The sequence below is a fragment of the Canis lupus genome, chromosome 12 (genome assembly GCF_048164855.1).
Source record: "Canis lupus baileyi chromosome 12, mCanLup2.hap1, whole genome shotgun sequence".
Taxonomy (NCBI): domain Eukaryota; kingdom Metazoa; phylum Chordata; class Mammalia; order Carnivora; family Canidae; genus Canis; species Canis lupus.
Genome location: NC_132849.1, coordinates 50,120,057 through 50,140,278, shown reverse-complemented (window position 1 = coordinate 50,140,278; position 20,222 = coordinate 50,120,057). Strand labels below are relative to the sequence as shown.

The following is a 20,222-nucleotide window of genomic DNA, read 5'->3' as shown; positions in this document are numbered from 1 at the left end:
GTGTGCTAATGAGGTCAGGGAATATGCATATGCATACTCCTGTGAGTTCAATTTTGGAAACAAGGGCCTCACAGGGCTCAAGTTTTGTTTGATAGGTCTCAGAAACACTTGGAACTTTATGGAGCTTTATAGCCCGCCACATTCATTTAAGTAAATGTTGAGAAAGTGAAGCAAGAAGGCCAAAGTGGAGCACAGAGTGGACAAAAACAGATGGAGGTACAGAAGGAAACTCAGATGACAAACCTCAGCAAAAAGTTGGAAAAGCTGAGGTTGGGTACTTAACAACGTTGGATGATAAAAGCCAAAACTGAGGTTAGAAAGCATAATAGGAAAAAAAAAAAAAAAAAAGAAAGCATAATAGGGGGGCACCTGGATGGCTGTCGGTTGAGCATCTGGCTCTTGACTTCAGCTCATTTCAGGGTCCTGGGTTTGAGCCCCACTTTGGACTCTGTGCTCAGCGAGAAGTCTGCTTAGGATTCTCTCTCCCTCTCCCCCTGCTCTTCCCCATGCTCACACATTTGTTCTCTCTGGATAAATAAATCTTAAAAAAAAAAAAAAAAGAAAAGCAAGCAAGCATAACGAATTTGTGATTTAGGAGGGCATTAGGATCTCATGAGACTTTTTTGTGGGAATTTCAGAGGCAGTGCCTAACTCAGAAGTCAGAATGGGGAGATTTATGAGCTCCTTACTTAAGCTGAAGCTACTTCCTATTTTAAAACAAGCCCAAACATCTAAATATTTATCTTTCAGTGTTATATCTACCTGCACTTTAGAATAAAATATTCTAAACTACTTATGCTTTTCTCCAAAAACAGAATTTTCTCCAAAATTACCTTCTTAAAGCAAACAATTTTGGCATATTTACGAGGATATTTGTTATGCCACAACAAATTTCCCTTTACTGGAAACAGGACCCCTTAACAATCATGTTTTTCCCCTTCCTTAGGGGAAATGATTGGGTTTAACACATTGTGACTATTTTTTATCAAGTTCAAGGCCTGTGTCCTTTTCCAGAAGATAAACCTGCTTCAAATGAAGTTGCGATTAAAGGTCATAATGGCTCACCATTTCCACTCTAGGAGGAACAATGCCCAGTTGGGCCCACTGAGCTATGGATTGTGGACAAATGCCACTCCCATCCCCAGCCCTAAAAGGAGCCCCAAGTCAGGGTCCTGATGTGTTCACATTTTGATGTAATCCCATCATTAATAAAGAGCTAGTAAGAGTTCAGTTAGTATCCAAATACTGTTTAGCATGATCTTCAACAGAAAACACAATTAAACCCAACAGTAATATCTAAGGAAACTTGAATTTGAGATTTCTATTGTAGTTTTGATAAAGAAACAAAGTTAAGACCTAGCCCAGAGAAGTTACCCCGATTTTCAAGTGTTCTAAAATCTTTTTTTTAAAAGATTTTATTTATTTATTCAGGAGAGACAGAGAGAGAGAGGCAGAGACCCAGGCAGAGGGAGAAGCAGGCTCCATGCAGGGAGCCCAACGTGGGACTCGATCCCAGGACTCCAGGATCACACTCTGGGCTGAAGGCAGACACTCATACACTGAGCCACCCGGGCATCCCAAAATGTTCTAAAATTTTAAGGTCAGTAAAATATCTTATACTACCCAAAACTGGGTATACTCCCAGACACAACTGTACTTCCTTTCTAAATATTGTCTACCCTTTATTTTGGTGGTGGTGTTTATAAAAGTGATATTGCAGCCAAACAATTCTGTTCACCCTTTGAGAAATGTGTGAAATACGCTCATGTGTCTACATGGTAGATGTGTATAAGGCCACTACTGCTACATTCTTAGCAAGATGCAAGGTGGAATATTTTCAGGAGAAAATTTTTAGTTGTGTGGTCTATAAGCCACAGTTCACTTGCTTTCTCCTTTGGCTTTCCTGTGAAGGCGAACTGATGCACTTTTAAATTATTCTTGAATTATTCTTGATGAACTCATTACCTAAATACTAAATCTCCACATAAACCACAGCTTGCTACCCTCATCCCATGATTTTTCTAACAAAACATCAATATTAATTTCTGGCCTGTGATTCGAGCATATCTTCACCATAACTTTAAATAATATGTGAGCTACGGACTAAAGAAATGCCTTCTAATTAAGTCTGCATTGTATTCTCCAAGTGCCAAAAGACCTGACAGTCTGAGTTTACTGTAATGGAAAATGTTAAGATTCTACCTACCAAAAAAGGGTAACAGATTTTTTAAAAAAATGACAACAGTCAATATTTAAGAGATTTATTAAAGCATCTTATCACAAAGATGGAAACATACAAATTAGAAACATGCAACCGTCATTTTCCACAGTCAAGTTAAAATGTTATATATTTTTCCTGTTTTCACAGCTGAAAACTTCAGATCTTATACCTAACTCACTCACCCTGAATATTTAATTCATTCTTCCTGAAAGTATCCAGGGTAGCAAATAACCAAAATGCAAACTATTATATAAAGAAAGTGCAAAGTTAAAAAAGAAAATGTGTAGAGAATACCCCCTCCCCCCCTTAAAGGCAAACAATGGCACTTTGCTCTTGCTTAACCTAGATTGTCTCCAGAAACTATTAAAATGTAATAGACTTACCAAAAAAACAAAAACAAAAAAAAACAAAAAAACAAAACAAAAAACAAAAAACCCCAAACCTGACTTCCTGACTTTGAATAGATGTCCAAAAAGCTTGTTAGTGTTTAAAAATAAATGCTTAAACAAAGGAAACTGTATTTTATATCAAACAAGTTTGAAGAGCCCTGTACTGCAGCATTCTGTAAAATAAACAAGACAAAAAGCTGGTATAGGGTTTATTGACAAAGGCAGAATTTCTTCAGGCAGGTATGTAAGGAGGTGGTGGCTCTTTCTCAGGCATCTTCACGGCCATTTCATAGGTTGGCAAAACATACTGAGGAGAGAAAAAAATATTGGACTTAAAGCACTTAAAATTCTACCTGGATGGGATGCCTGGGTGGCTCAGTGGGTGAGCTTCAGCCTTCGGCTCAGGGCGTGATCCCGGGATCCGAGATCAAGTCCCACATCGGGCTCCCTGCATGGAGCCTGCTTCTCCCTCTGCCTGTGTCTCTGCCTCTCATGAATAAATAAAATCTTAAAAAAAAAAAAAAAAATCCTACCTGGAATAATTCAGCTTTCAGATTTAATTTTTTTAAATAATGATTTTTTTTCCAGATTTTATTTATTCATGAGAGACACAGAGAGAAGCAGAGACACAGGCAGAGGGAGAAGCAGGCTTCCTCCTGCCAGGAGGCGCCTGATGTGAGACTGGATCCTAGGACCCCGGGATCACGCCCTGAGGGGAAGACAGACGCTCAACCCCTGAGCCACCCAGGTGCCCCCAGCTTTCAGATTTTAGCTGAAGAAGCTGTTAGCTGAAGAGTTCCCGGGTGTAGAGAGGACTGGTAATGGAGGGGAGCTGTCTGGTCTGAGACTACTAAAGACCGAGGGATGGCGGGGAGGCGGCAGAACTTTGCTTCTGAACAAACAGAGGCTACTAGGAAGCCCTGACGGGAAAGGAAGTAGGTGGCATGGCTCTCCGTGTGACTAAGGACCAGTGCCTTGGGGGCTGGGAATCCAGGTTAAGGGCACCGCCGAATCACGCTCAAGGGAGCCTCCAATAAATGATGCTGGATCCTGAATTTCATCAGAATCTATCATCAGGCACTTTTATCATTTCCTCTAGGGTAAAAGGGCACATCTGTGTAGGAGTGCCATTCCAACCTAAGTGACTCCAAGTGTGACAGACTGGCCCTACAGGGGTCACATATATATTCTGCTGAAAACCTAGAGAAGTTAATACAGCAGTAACTAAAGGCCCCTAGAAGTAGATCTCCCCAAAGACTCACAGAACCCATCTCCCCACAAAAAAACCAGTTTCCGCTTTTGATCACGTGGATGTTTCTGAAAGCAACACAAGCTGCACATGATGGCACCCCATCCTTAGAAGTTCCAGGGGCCAGCATGATTCACAGGGCCACTTCCGTCTGATCTCTCCTACAAAATGCAACCCCCTGCCCCGGAGACAACCTAGGAGTGAAGCTGAATGAGCAGTGCGGGGGGGGGGGGGGGGGGGGGGCTGTCTCTCACCTCAGTACCCATGTTTCCAAAGGGAAATGCTAAATCTTGCAGATGTAAGCTACCCACGCCCAAAATCATATGGCATTGAAGAGGAAGTCAAGATCTAGGTTCTTGAGAATAGTCAATGGCTACTGAAGATTTAATATATTAAAAGGTCATTCACCTGTGGGGGTGCTTCAAAGGCAGGGTACACGGCAATCTCTGGCATGTTTCTGTTGTTGATGTATTTATAGCAGTTCCAAACACAGTTGATTAGATAAGCCTGAAAGAATGCAAACAAAATTTCCATACGCTAGAAACTCAACAGATCACCTACTCTAAAATTAAGGGGACTTATGCTTTCCACCACATGTGCTCTAGAGAGAAGGGAACAGATACCCATTTGGAACCTAGCACAGGCCAGGCCAGGCCCTTTTCCTACCTGCTCCCACTTAAATATCCCAAGTTTTATTGACAGTATTTTACAGAGAAACCATAAATGAGGTTTCATTTCAGGTGCGGTAACTACTGTGCTGCAAAAGAAATTCTCTCTGAACCTTTGGAATTCTAACAGATTTTCAGTCAAATCATGAACTAAAACATGAACTAAAATAAAATCATGAACTAAAAATACGATGTTCCTTACATTCAGGAGGATCCTGGCCATTTCCAACCTCTCTCTGGAAACAAGAGGGAAGACATCCCCCCAGATGCTATCTTTACTACCGTGTCATAATAAATACTGTCCCCTCACTGTGAATGCTAAAGAGAAAAGGCAAAAAAGGTTTAGACAGTGTCACAGTCTAACTGGTCGCCCAAGTATTTAGTCAGTAACTCACCTTAAAAATAATGAATAAGGCAAAGAACACAAGAACAATGAAGAGGAGGCAGCTGGAGTCCAATGCCAGGAGGTCATCTTTGTAGGGAAAATCAGGCTATAAAAAAGGGAGGTGGGGAGAAGAGGTGAACAGGCAGGGTAGAGAGGATTTTTAGGGCAGTGAGACTATTCTGTTTGATACCACAGTGATGAATATACATCTTTACACACTTGTCCAAACTTACAGAATGCACACCACAAGTGAACCTAGGGTAAACTACGAGCTCTGGGTGATAGTCATGTGTCAGTACAGGTGCATCAACTGTAACAGATGGACCACTATGGTTTGGATGTGGTCATTGGGGAAGGTTGAGGGGTGGCTCTTTCCATTCAGTTTTGCTGTTAACCTATAACTGCTCTAAACCATGAAGTTTATTAACACACACACACTAAAAATTCAGCTATGGCACTTGTACTTTATGATAGTCTAGAGAGCATCTTAAAAACACACACAAAAAAGGGCACCAAAGTCAGAAGTGATTTTTAATAAAAACTTATAAACAGCACTTAACTCATAGTACTTTTAAGCCTCATCATCATCAAAGCACGCCACTGAACACTTAAAACACATCTGAACACTGCTGTCCAAATTGAGCTGATCTTCTCTCTACTTTTCACTATTCTAGATCTTTCTGGCCTTTGGAGAAACACCACCTCCTGTATACAACTGCAGATTTGTCCTTGGGTCACTAAGTCAGGAGGTGCTAAATCTAAGTTCCATGGGTCACTGACTCCTACCTGGTAAAGTAATTTTTCTAAAAACCAATCATCAATCTCAACGTTCCTCAGAAAGGGGCAAATAGAAGGAACATCCCTGGTTATCAAAGCAGGCAAGACTCTGATTTACTGCAGACCTACTACATTCTACTGTGAAGGGTCAATTTTATTTACTTAAATATTTATATAGCATTTACTGTGTACAAGGCAATTGAGAGGAGTTCCAAAAAGGCATTCTCAAAGAATAATTTAGGATTTACAAGCTGGCCAATAGTAAAGGTACTTGCCAGTATGAGAGACGAAGTGAATATAACAGAGGGGAGAAACCACTGGAGTCTAAAAGAATAGTAAAAAATTCATTCTAATGTTCTCCTTTAAAGCTCATCTAATTTTTAAAATCTGATGTTTTTAATGGAAATGTCAACACAAAGGCCCAAATAATTTTCCTAAAAAAGCAGCATGCAAAAATCCCAAAGGACCAAAAAAGTATGCACGCACCAACTCCAAACCCTAGCTAAGTGTATCCTTGGGATACAATTGTTCTTTAAGTTTCATTCATAAATAAAAAGACAAAACTGAATGAGACCAGCTCATGGGGAAATGCTACAGCTTTTATTCAGAAGGTTTGCAATTTTTCAGCCAGACATGACAAGAGAGATCTAGAATGAGGAAGCTTCTACCACTGCCAATCAAAACACTAGACCCTGCCCTCAGCTACTTCTCTCCCATTAATCATATGCTGCTTTGCTTCCTTCCCTTACTCAGTGCCAGCTGCCACGGTCACCTTTTAGTCCTCTGACTACACTCACCATGTTCCTTCCAGCCTCGAGGGGTCTCTGTGACCTGGAACATCTGCTTCTGTATTTGCTCTGTCTTAACTCCTACTCAAGACTCTTGCGCACAATTCAAGTCTTGCTTCCCAGCCCAGGTCTAACCCTTGTGTGACATCTACTCATGCAGCCCACACTTTTCCTTCACAGCTTTTTACCAGTTTTAATGCAGTAATTGTCAACTTTCTAACTCCTTCACTAGCAAATAAGTTCTACTGATGTATCCCAAGAACCCAGCAGAGTGCCATCCACATAAGAAACAACTACCAAATGTTTTCTGAATGAATGAATGATAAATGTGGTCTTATGCAAGATGGACTAGGCAGGAAATATGAAAGTGGAGAGAAAATTCCTAAAAGACAGCACTTTTGAAATGAACTTTCGTTTATCTGGACTCCATGCATCCTTCCAGACCATACCCCGGCCCACAGAGTTCCCATTCGCTTCATCATACAGCGCTAATCTAAGCTCCACAAATGCTGTCCTATGACAGTTCTAGGTCATTATCACAGATAACCTCTTCATTTCTTAACTCCTCCAATCCATGGGCTGCTCCTCAAAGAGAGGGAAGCTATGCTTACAGGTACACCATTCACCAATGATTTGTCTCAAATAGAGGAAAGGATACTGTAAGTACTCAAGTATTTGCTATGGATGCCTACAAAGAAAAAAGAGGAAAAGCAAAACCAGCATCCAGCTTTGTGCTGTAGCAAGCTGCTAGAGAGGCAGAGCACACCCCCAGCAGCCAGAGTGGCCCCGCCCAGCTCCTTCCTGAAGAGCTACACTCGCATCTTCAGCAACCAGCTGCCAGAGCTCTGAACTGTCTGTGCATATCTGTGCTTTACCTCCATTTATTCTGTGCATCCCTTAGCGAGATGTGCCCTTGGGTATCAGAAAAGACTAACAAGATTATTTGGGGGTGGGGGTGAGGGTTTGGGAACAAACATTTACAATATTTCAGCTTACAAAAGATTTCACAGGAATGCTCTACTTTTGAATAGAGGGGGAAACCTCTAGAGCCAAATTATTACAGTATGCTCAAAACAAAAGTTCAACTACACCTTATGTTCTTATGACATCCATCTTTAGAGACTTTTAATACTGGAATATCCACATGGTATGGCAAGAAAATATGCTACTTACACCTTACTGGTTTCAACACGGTAGTTAAGAGTAGTAATGATTATTTTAAAACACTTTCAAAAATAAGTAGGGTAGATTAAAAATAGTCCCTAAAGCTAACTCAAAATTTCAATTTAAATATTTTACTTAAAATAAAGAAAAAGACTCAGTTGGCAAACACACTTACTAATTGATCCAGATACTCTTTGATTCTTGGCAAGTAAGTGAGGGAACTGATAGCAACCAGGCAACTGAGAACGAAGTCAAAAAGCCGGTAACAGAAGAATGGGATCAGCCAACCCACTTGATACTGAAGAAAAAAATAACAACCACAAAGTCACAGCACAAATAAGAAATTATTAAGTACCACTCGGTAAAGGTCAAACTCTAAAAGTCAAAAATAGAGGATACTTACAGAAATTGCTCCATATACCAGCATTGAACTGATAATAAACATAAGAACAGACACAGCAAAAAGAACGCAGGCATTATCTAAGAAAACAAAAACAAAAATCTAATTAAGCCACTTACATAATAAAAAGAACAAAACTCTTCATGACAAAATCATGTTTTCAAGCTAGCTTAAAAAAACAAGTATTTTCAAGATTGGCTATGAAATAAAAAATCTAAGACCAGGCATGTTAAAAAAACAATCTGTCTCAGCATTAAGAAACAATGTTTGAAGAATCTTCACATTTGTTTTTCTTGTTTATTAAATTGGCTACAATTCACTGAACTCTGATCATCAGTCACTCAGCTAGGAAGACAGATCTCTGCCCAGAGTCTTAGAGTCTGAAGGTGTGCAAAAAGAGAATGATAATCCAATGTAGCAAGTGCTACAACAAAAGCAGAATCAGGAAGAAAATATGGAAGAAAGGACACAAGTTGGGTCTTGCAGGCTGAGTCAGAGTTCAACAGGAGGGAGGGCTGGTACTTACTAGAAACACACAGATGTAATAAATAGAGAGTGCCACAGCTGCGCCTCTCTGGCCTCAGATAAAATACATCATCAGAAATTCAAGGTTCTCCACTAACAACCTCCTTGCCACCACAACATATGAACTCACTACTCCCTGTTCCTTCCCTCAAGATTTCTCTGTGACTTTACAGGCCTCTTTCTCAGGTTGTTCCCTTCTTCTACATTACCCAAGTTCATTATTTGTCTCACAAAACATCTCAACATTACTAAGCCACATATGACTTGAGGTTTTTTTGTTTTGTTTTGTTTTAAGATTTTGTTTATTTATTCACGAGAGACACAGAGTGGCAGAGACATAGGCAGAGGGAGAAACAGGCTCCCTACAGGGAGCCTGATTCGGGACTCAATCCCAGGACCTGGGGGCTCACAACTTGAGCCAAAGGCAGATGCTCAACCACTGAGCCACCCAGGTGTCCCATCGACTTGAGTTTCTTAACACAGATCTAAAATTAATTCTTAAAAAATAAAATAAAATAAAAAATAAAAAAATAAAATAAAATAAATTCTTTGACTTTAGATAGATTATTAAGAACAAGAAGAGTGTTAATAATAATGATTAGAATAACTGCTGAATATTCCCACTATTAGACAAATGTCATGTATCATCTTGTCACTTGGCAGTACAAACATCAGTATCTGGCAATAAATTGGGTAAGAATAGCCCTCTTTAGATTTTTTTTTAGAGGATATAGGATATCCTCTAGATGCTCTGTAGTAAAATAGGGGAGAAATGGGATGATGGGGGAAAAATACATATATAATACCTAGAATAATAAGAGATGCTCCAATATCTGTGAGTCAATAAAGCAAACAAAATATGAGGGCTAAATACCCATATATGAATCTCAGGTTTCCAGCCACCACCACATTCAAGAACCTCCTCCAGGGGGCCCCAACTGTTCACCCATTACCAAGGTAAATGTAAATAAAGTTAAATTCATGACTGAAAAACGGCTTGTATGTGTTGCAAAAGCATTTCATACATATTGAGTGGGATATATCCTGTTTAGCTGATTAGAAATAACTAACCATGAACCTTATCATTTAAAATGAGCTGGCAAGCCAGGATGCCTTCTAACAATCTGCCTTCAGCTCAGGTCATGATCTCAGGGTCCTGGGATGGAGCCCTGTGTGGGGCTCCCTGCTCAGTGGGAAATCTGCTTCTCCCTCTGCCTCTCCTCTAGCTTGTGCTCTCTCACTCACTCTCTTTCTCTCAAATAAACAGTCTTTAAAAAAATAAATAAATAAAATAAAATCACCCAGCAGGCCAAAGATCAGAACTCAACTTGCCATTGTAACACTGGGTCCGTGGGAAAGTCAACTTTCCACTTCCAAAGAGACACAAACTACCATATGACCAAGAACTATGCATTTTTACATTCTCTCAAGCATCGGGGCTTTGGCACAATTGCAAGCAACGTAAGTATGATAACAAATACATGTGATTCTCTCAACAGCAGGCACAGCACTCATGCAACATGCAGGAAACCCGTGACTTCATCCCTGCAGCTCTAGCCAAGGCAGCCAGTTCTACAGACCTACATGAATGTCAACAGCCATCAATCTTTTTCTACACCTTGATTTTAAGAGAAACACATACTGACACTGCATCCTGAAAAAAATGCTGACATTATCAGGTTTTGTATAATTTTACAGCCTAAAGTACCAAAAATAGCCATTAAAAACTAACGTTTTATTCATTTTTGTATTTTTATTTTATATTTTTTTATTTTATTTTTTTGTATTTTGATTTTTAAATAGAAATAGACTAACTCAGGAAGAAAAAAACCGACACCACGAGGGATGTTTCTAATACATTCTTGGTTATTTCTTTTATCACATTTGACAACAGAATTAAAGGATTATAGACATCTGAATAGACAATCAGCAGACTCATTTAAAAAGCACTTAAAACAGTGTAAACAATTTTAAGTGTTCTCATACTACAATGTCAATAGATGGCCACAAAACTCTACTGAATCCTAGATACAGCAGTGAGCCCTATGGACAGTAAGTTATTTGAATTAACCAAAATTTTGTTTAAAAAACTTCATAAATTTATCAGAGAAGATCATAAATATAATGAAGCTCAAGAATTTATAATAAGAGCTAATAACCTAAAAATATAACTTAGATCCTGTAATATTATAACTATACACAAAAAAACTCAATATTTTTCTGAAGTGAAATTTTAAACATGCAAAAACTCCACACTGAAAAGTTTGAGGCATAATTTTCTGTTTAAACACTAAATTTCTAACAATTTATAATACAAAAACTAGAATTTTTCTGCACCTGTTTAGAGAAAGATAATGAAAATGCTGTCAAAGAATAAACAAGTTTAAAAAGGTAATTTCCACAAATGTCTTCTACTTTTAACTCCAACATTGTCTTCCTTCATCTAAATGATAGAAATATGTTTAGAATTGTGACCCTGGAAGGATATCAGCAAATATTCCAGTAATTCATATTCCCTATTTTCCTGTAACCTTATCTGCTCGCCATCCTCTACTACATTTGCCAGCTGACCCTAGAAGGCTCACAGGTCTTTTTGTAATTCCTTATCATCCCAGGACTGACAGGAATCACGGTACACAATGTATATTTCTCAAGAAATCTTCTAGTAGTCTGTAGCATATTCTGGCCGGAAGTTCTCAATTATAATTCTCACTGGATATCTTTGAAAAACCCATAAAAATACTTTCATGCCACAGCAAGTAGAATAACTTAAATATAATCAATTCTCTAAATATTTTGTGTGTATAATTAGCAGGAGATATTTTCAACTAAAAACATACCAGCCATTCTCTCAGATGAATAGTAATTGCCAATGACTTCATATTGAATGTTGACAGCTGGCATTGAGTTTGGATGAGTTACTTCCACGGTCAGCAAAATTGCCATCAACAGGTTGACCACCTGAGAGAGATAAAGATGTTATCAATTATATTAATCAGGAAACCATCTTCAGTCATCTTCCCATGTTTAAACTGTTTTTTACTTGAAGTAACAAAGAGAAAATAGAAGCAGACTACCTATAGATAAAATAACATGCAATACCACTCTAAAAATAGTTGAAAAATAGTATTTCTTGAAGAATAAACCGAAATGTTTCAGAGACAAGATGTGTTGGCTGAACCTGTGTTAATAAACAATAGGAATCATTACAAATTGTGTTCAGAGTTATGTATTTATTCATACACCAATCTAAGAATTTCTGGGCTTGAAGAAACTACAGCTCATCCAATATACTCATCCAGCAGAAAAACAGAATACCCATCAGTTAAACATATATATGTAATCTATCAGATAAGCCTGACACTCCTCCACATTGTGTCCTAATGATAGAAAACTATTTTCTCTTAGACCTGACTCAAATGCTTAAGACTTTCCAAGATTTTAACTATGTCACTTTGACTATCACCCACTAGCCTTAATTCTACCTTTTGAGATCATGTGCTCTCCCTTTTGAGTAAATGCTCCTCTAACACCTAAGGGGAGTGGACATGAGCCTCCAAATATTCTTTTCTAGAATAAACATTCAGGTACTTAAACCATTTCTCTAATGGTTTAACACTGTCCAGCTACCTCACTACTTCCTTTCTGCTCTCCTCTAGACACACGCTCCAGTTTGTTGGACATACCATTAAAATGAGTTAAGATCAGCCTGGTCACAGCATATAGGGATCTCGGTTCTTATAGCCTAAGCTAATAAAGTTTAACCTGCACAGCCTGAAATGGTACTGGCTTGATAAATGGAATGTCATATAAGAGTAACTCCCTAAACCCCTTCATTCTTTTTCACATTTGATTCTGCTAAGCTACCACCTGAACCCATACAGTTAGATTCAGAGGCCCAAGCATAAGCCTTTATACATTCGCACTGGAATCTCATTATATTCTTGCCCATCAAGATGTTCTGGATCTAGATTCAGACACCCCACCGATTTCCTATCTCTTTTAGCTTCCAGCATTTGAAAATATGATCAGCATGCAATCAGTATCTCCATGTCAGTCACTAGTAAAAGAGAACTGGACCAACCACAGGAGGTATCCAGAGGTTGTCCTCTTTGCATTAATCAGAAATCTTTGAATATAATTCTTTATCACTTTCAGAGAAACATCTTGAGTTTTTGTCAAACTTACTGCTGAAATTCCATCATAATATCTGATGTATTTTCCTAATTTAATCTATTAAAAAAAAAATTCTCATGCCTCTAATGGTTAGTGAATCCCTACAGTATCCCAGGAAGCACGACTTCCTTGAGATGCTCAAGAACAGTCCTGTTAATGATTCAATACAGAAAACCACCTGGATTGGAGTTAGGCTTCCTATTTAAAAGTTTACCAAATCTGTCCTCTCCCTTTGTGAAATTTGAATATTTGATACTTTTAAGATATATTAGAGCCTTATCATCAACAGTACTTTAAACAAACTCTATTATGTAGCTCTCTTGTTCATCCTAAGCTCATACAACTAGGTGATAATAGTTTCTCAGTTGAAGGCACTTCATATTCTTTAAACAAGCAACCCAAGTTTTATCATTCAGTAAGATTAGGGGATCTAAAAAAAAAAGATTAGGGGATCTAAACAATGTCACAATATCAAATTCAGAATCAACTGACATTTACTGAGTCTATACTATACACCAGTTATATTTACATATATTATTTCACTTATTCCTCACAACCACTGGTGAAGCAAATATTACTAAAGCCCATTTGCAGATGTGGAAAGTTAAGCGAAATAACTTGTGATGAGTTCACTGAGCTAATAGAGGATAGAGCTAGGATACAAAGCTGATTTTTTAAAACAACCTGCTTCATAGCACATGGTTAGTTATGTCTATTCCTAAGCAACTCCTGTTTTGAGGTCTTTCCAAAAGAAACTATTATCTAAGGTTATAAAATATTTATACTTTACTGTCCAAATAAGTATGTTTGGTAACATGCATTTTCCCTTGCAATGCTCCAAAGCAAAGTACTTTACTTTTCAACTCCTGAAAGGTCTTACAGAGGATAATCATACTCGCAAGGTGGCTCTCTAGTAAGGCTGATTTTTTCCCCCCATTTTCACTGCAACGGGTTTTGGCTACCATGTTGTGTATGAGTAGGAGCTCATACAACTCGGGAAATTAATTATTGAACAATTAGATGTATCTACTGAAATCTTATAGATTCTGCGTATTGAAATCAGTTTGAAATCAATTCAGCAAAGTATCCTTTGTTAAACACAGTACGGTCTTAGTTAAAAAGCTCTGCACAGTAAAAACATTCTCTTATCAAGAGAAACACACAAACTAAATGAGTAAATGAAGGAAAAGACACAACTAAAATACTTAGGAGCTTAATTTTTCTCTTCCTAAATACTTTATTGCATGTTGGACTTATAAAAATCTGTTCTCTTACATGGATAAGCCAGACTCATCCACTATTATCTTCTCTTGTAGTATTAGTAACACTTCAAGTTTCATTGCACTGTCACAACCCAGCGTATTAAACAAAAATCATAGCTCTAATCAAATGATCAAGAAATGATAAAATAAATTGCAGTGTTATTTCTTTAAAAGCTCAAACCATTCTTCAAATCTTCACTGAGTTGTATTTCATTAGAACTTCAACTTACATTTTAAAGCATTTTCCTGGAAAATCCATCCTTGTGATCTTAAACTGAGCACCTATCTTAAACTGTGCTCCTATTTAGGCCCTGTGCTATTTACTTCTGATGGGTCAGTATTTTGACTAAGTTCCACATAGCATTTTCCAAAAAATACATAAAATCAGCTTTATAGTCTTGCAATATAAAATTTCTGATATACAATTTCTCTGAAAATAGCAAGTATCTTCAATTTTAGGATATTTATTCCCAATTGGTTTTTTTCCCTTTAATTTCAGTAAAGAAAACAAAAATGCAATTAAAATAACTTCTAAAGCTCTCAATATGGAGGGTACTGAATATAGCAAATATGTTAACGGCATGGGCAGGCATACCATTCAATGTAGAAGCAGTCCTGTAAATTTATTGGGTCAAATTATATGGTTTGCATTATTTTTGCAAGCCTTTTGCATACCTTGTGTAAGTGAACAATTACAAAAACCAGAGTGTAGATTTTACTTGTTACAAAGGAACAGTTATCAGACTCCTGGAAGTACTCAGCCTCCAGAGAGGAATTCCTCTTTGCTTCCTCATCTCACTGCCACACCCATTCCAGAAGATTCTTTGGGGGCTGATTTTTGTTCTAAATAATTATTCTTTAGGTTCCCACAGTATATTTTGCCACAACCCAGCACAGGCTGAGATTATAATTAAAACAATGTATGTGCTTCAGGGCATTCTGGTAAGGGTTTCATAGGCAGAGTATCTCCACTGGGAGTGAGTCAGTGAAGAACTGTCAGCAGATAAAGATCAAAATGGCCAATCTTTAAAAATTATGTTAAATGTTTCACATATAAACTTTGTTGTTTACTGGTATGTGCAGTTACAAATGAATTATTCTTACTATTTTGGGGATGAGACAATTAATTTTACAAATGTCTTATGAATACTTCAAATGTTCTAAGTAGCAAGCTAGCTTAACTATACACTTTTATAGAGTAAGATCTATCAACTTTCTACTTCAAGAACATCTTGTAGGGGAGAAAAATAATTACTAGTAATCATGTAATAAGTAGTATTTAATAAGTACATACAAGTGGTATGTAGAAACTTTTCCAGGTACACAGTGAGGAAACCAGATCTCTCTGGCTGGGAAACAAGAAAAGCTTTACCAAGATAACATTTGAGCTGACCATTAAAAAATTAAACAGAACTGGCAAAAAGTTAATAGTCACAGTTGGGTGATGAGTAAATGGGAGATGTTAATACCACCTCACTATTCTTTATATTTGAAATTTTCCTTAATAAAGTTTTTAAAAAGTGACAGGGAGAGGGAAGAAATAGTACATGCAAAAGTACTGAGGCACAAAAAAAAGTGTTTGAGGAAAGACAGTAACTCTGAAATATAAATAGGTTATACTGTTACTTAAAGGAACCAGGAATTAGGGTTGGAAAGGAAGAGCTTGAGGAAACCTGTCCTCACTTCTCACACAGCTACTGAATTTCAGACAGACATTTTATGTCTGAGACATTCATGCAAAATCAGCCATATATATTAAGTCTTTCCAAGACCTATAATTATTACAAGTGCTCAAAATGTATTCTTGGTTTTAAGATTTTACTTGAGAGAGGGAGAGAGCTCTAGCAGGTGGGAAAGGGAGAAGCAGGCTCCCTGCTTCTGCTTAGCCCCTGACATAGGGCTCAATCCCGGGACCCTGGGATCATGACCTGAGCAGAAGGCAGGCAGATACCTAACCAACTGAGCCACCCAGGGGCCCTTCAAACATGAAGGATGCCTCCTACCGCCCACTTGTTAGCCTATTTTCAATTATTCAATGAACATTTGAACTTATGCTATGTAACAAACTTGTTTGAAATCATATGGCTTCAAATTTTATTATTTTTATATATCTTATTTATTCATTTGACAGAGAATAAGGAAGAGCACAACCAGGGGGAGTTGCATGCCGAGGGAGAGGGAGCAGCAGACTCCCCTCAGAGCTCGGAGCCCGATGCAGGGCTTCCTCTCTGGATTCTGAGATCATGACCTGAGCCGAAGGCTTAACCAGCTGAGCCACTCAGGCGCCTCTCAAATTTTTTAATAAATAGAGAAAACAATTTGAGGAATGCTAGAATTTAAACTAGAGCTCATTCTGAAATTTTGTATTACTTAACTAGAGATTATGCTTCTTTCCTATCTAAAACCCCAAATGCTAACGCCTCAGGGCCAGTACCTCTCTCATGCATAAAACTGGCTCCAGCTTCTTTATGTACTACTGCACTATTTAATACCACAGAATACTTTAGTATACAGTGTCAAAATGGTGTTAACAGTAGACCAGTTGCCAGAAAGCAATGTCACTGTATCAGATACATTCACAGTACCTGGTCTTGGCCCAGCAGGAGGGAGGGCTGTCCCCTGCACCCCCCAATCCCAGGTTTCAAACAGCACAGCTGCAATCTGAAGATCATAAATATCTTCCCACCTGAAACTAAGGGAGTATCTTGACAAGGTAATGGAGGATGCACATAACATTCTACCTCCCTCAATCCCTTATTACTTCTTAGTAAAGAAGCTTCTAGCAAGAAAATAACAGTTTGGACAAGTCTTCTTTGATTAGAGGCATTATACTACACTTTTGTCTAGGTGGCCTTGTTCTCCCAAAGGTTACACGTCTTCCCAACTAGACAGTATTTGTGCTTATGTTGCTGTGGTATTGAAGCTACACTTTTGAAAGTCACCAACAAATTCCCAGCCTTTTCCCAGTCCTTCATCCAATTAGAATCTGATGTTACTAATCACATTTTCCTCTCTTGTCACTGTACCATAAGTTTCATTTTTGTATATGTGCTCCAGAAATCTCTGTAATACCGTTCCCCAAGGCAGAGCATCATTTTCAAGACAAGGAACCTTTGAGAGCCTTTGTGTGGCAGGTAATAGAAATACAAAAGACAACACATGGTCCCTGCAATTTATTCTGTATATCCACTAAAGCCTTTTACATTGCAAATCATCAACAAGTCCCTTACTTAAGACAGATTGATTCTAGCAACTTCTACTGCTCTGTTAACCCAAAAGTCCATGCAATATAAGAACAGCTACGGCCTCCTTCTAAAATTGCAAAAACTAAAGCAGGGAAAAAGGGAGAGATGTAAACTGTTTTCACGTCAAGTGCCTCCAGTGGTGAATAAATTTAAACTTCTCACTCCCTATAAGAATAAATATCCTTACTAAAGTTTTTCTCTCTGCATTTTGGGTTTTGCTGTATATAACTAAAAATTTTCCCTGCTATTCCTTTCATTTTTATGAGCTGAGCCCATAGCATTAAAAAAAAAAAAAATTTTTTTAATCTGCCTAGAAAAGACTGGAAAGAAATACAGCCAATTATATTCAGATGGTTGAAATTGGGATGGTGGTTATTCCCTTGCGAAGTTAGAAATCCTTTGTTCTGTGAATGGAGGGAAGGGTCTGAGAAGAAACGGGAAGATTAGGTTTGCAGGCAATGAGTCCCAGCTGGGGACCCCTGCACCACTTTCTCAGTTCAGTAGCAGAGAGGAGGGTCATCTCCTAGGGATGAGGGGGACAGGGTTGAGTAAGAGGCTTGAGGACCCTAAATATTTGAATGATCCATTTAGGGGAATGGAAGGCAGAGCTAAAGACAAAAGAAACTGAAGACCCAGACCCTCAGCAAAATGGGGAAGAGATAAAAGGAGGTTAGAAATATAATACTGCTACTGCCGTTAATTGATTAATTTAAATCAGTTAGAATATAAAACAAGAAGGAATTTGGGGGGAAAATCTGATATACCAATAAAATGAGGTTTCTGACTATGAAAGTACAGGAGATATTAAAATAAGCTTAGAAACAAGCAAATAAGCCTACACATTCAAGTTTTATTGTTTTTAATGTACATCAATAAAGCAAAACTAAAAAAAAACAAGGTGGTCAGAAATAATCTGAGGGCCAGGTAGTCCCCTCAGTGTGCGCCGTGAAACCGTAATCTGCCTAAGATTATTCTCATCTGGTGTTTGTTCAAACAATAATGATTTCAAGGAACTGGGTAGGGAAGTAATGATAACAGGCAAAAAGAAATGTGATACGCTTTCCCTTTTTTTTTAAGCTTTTCCTTTTTTGTGTTTTGTTTTTGCAGTTCACAGAAGTTAACAGAAACCATACGGTATCCCTGCACCACAACCCTCCATACCGAAACACAAAGACAACAAATTACAAAGTTGTCAGTGAAAGCAGCTCATCAAGTCAACAGGATGAGAAGTTTGTCAAAGCCTCGGTGAAATCATTATAGCCTAAAGCTATTTCCAACAGTCACAAATTAGTTTCAATGTGTACGGGTCCTGGAGATGGTGGTTAAGAAATCACAAAAGTATTACTGTCAACTTGGTTATGACACAGAATGACATAGATCTTGGAATCCAGGAAATGGCTAGTGGATGTGGCCAGAAGAGAGAAGGCTCTCAATAAAGGGCTCTTAAAAAAAAACAGAACGAGCCTGATACAAAAAGCGTCCAGAAGGCAGGTGGGAGTGTAAATCCTGGCAAAAGGCACCGCCTCCAAGAGAATCCAGATTCGCAACAGAGGCCTTTCTGCCTAACACATCACAAACACACCGTAACAAATAACGTCCGAAGCCACAGGCAACTGCGTTTACAGAAGGATCTTTCCATTTCCTTTCAGGCAAAACAACGTCGAAGGCGTCGCATTTCTCAAGGTCCACTCCTAGTTGTTTTGTAGGGAGGGAAAAAAAAAAAATCCCAGGGAGCATAGGTGGGAGCCGGTGAACCCTTCTGATCACGGAGGTAGAAAAAAGAACCGACACCAGGTAGTTTCCAGGAATCCCCACGAAACCCCAGTATCCTCATCCCTCCTTCCCACCCCTACCCCTCTTCCCCCGCCCCGCCCCCGCCCACAACGCCCCGGCTCCTTCCTGCTCCGATGTTCTCCTCTAATTGGAGCCGAGGAACGATCTCCCCCTTCCTACCCACCCCACCCCCACCCCCCACCCCCGGCCACATTCTCCTCCCTCAAAGTTACAGGAACCTAAAAAAGTCCGCTTATGCCTTCCCGCTCCACCCAACACCCCGCTTCCAGGCCCACCCCCTCCGTCTGAGCCCGGGCTCCCCCACTTCCCGCTCATGCGCACTGCCCCGAGCCCCAACCCTGCTGCCCCGCCCGCCCTTACCATGTACCAGGTCCCCAGGATGATCGTCCCGGTGCGGACATGGCAACAGCCGCAGCACCGGGTGCTGTAGAACCGGTCGCTGCGGCTCCGCTTGAAAGTCATGGACACCATCGGGAATCCCACAGGCTTCGTTCTAGGACGGGCCCCTGACAAACGCTTTCCGCCCAGAGGTCCAACCCAGATAGCTCCGCCGCAGTCTCCAAAACCAAACGACGCGTCTTCAAGCCCGCCCCCGGCCCGGGCCCCAGCCAGCTCCTTCGCACCTGCGCACTGAGTGCCGAGCGCCGCTCTCGCGCGACCTCGGTTTACCCTTCTTTCTCCACCTTCCCCGCACACAGGCCAATGGAAGAGCAGAAAGCGGGGTGGACGTGGGCCCTGATTGGAAGACCTTGGAGATTGACAGGACGTCACGCCCAATCAGAAGTGCGACTCGCCTTAGCGCTAATGGATCCCCGCCTCTTACGCGAGGGCAGGGGCTGGCTCGTAGGCTCGGAAGAGTACGGAGTAGCCTGGTAGTTTACCATTCCCGGGGCGAGAGGGGCAAGAAAAGAGGCATTTAGTGAGTAGACGCAGGGACGAGATCAGTTGGTGGCAGAAAATGCGCACGAAGGGCCTTTTCTGAGTGATGTCTCTGCCACGTACTGCTTCGGAGGCGTCACGGGACCGCGCCTGGTCACGTGACCGTTTTGCGCGCTGCTCGATTATTTGGCTGGCCGGGGGCGGGGCCATCGGGAAGGGGCGGGGCCACCGGGGAGGGGCGGGGCCAGTGCCCCCTCCCGGGCCTCCTTCGCCGCGGGAGTGGGAATTGGGGCTTGTGGG

At 39.9% G+C, this 20,222-nt stretch overlaps 1 protein-coding gene across 1 annotated transcript; it reads right to left on the bottom strand.

Moving 5' to 3' along the window:
- Positions 1 to 2,245: 2,245 nt before the first annotated feature.
- Positions 2,246 to 20,014, bottom strand: LAPTM4A (lysosomal protein transmembrane 4 alpha). The gene is made up of 7 exons (XM_072770981.1): positions 19,404 to 20,014; positions 11,407 to 11,527; positions 8,045 to 8,121; positions 7,817 to 7,939; positions 4,923 to 5,018; positions 4,268 to 4,366; positions 2,246 to 2,917 (listed from the first exon to the last, which is right to left on the bottom strand). Exons 1-7 carry the CDS (start codon positions 19,512 to 19,514, stop codon positions 2,843 to 2,845), a joined length of 702 nt encoding a protein of 233 aa, XP_072627082.1. The 5' UTR covers positions 19,515 to 20,014; the 3' UTR covers positions 2,246 to 2,842.
- Between the last annotated feature and the right edge of the window lie 208 nt (positions 20,015 to 20,222).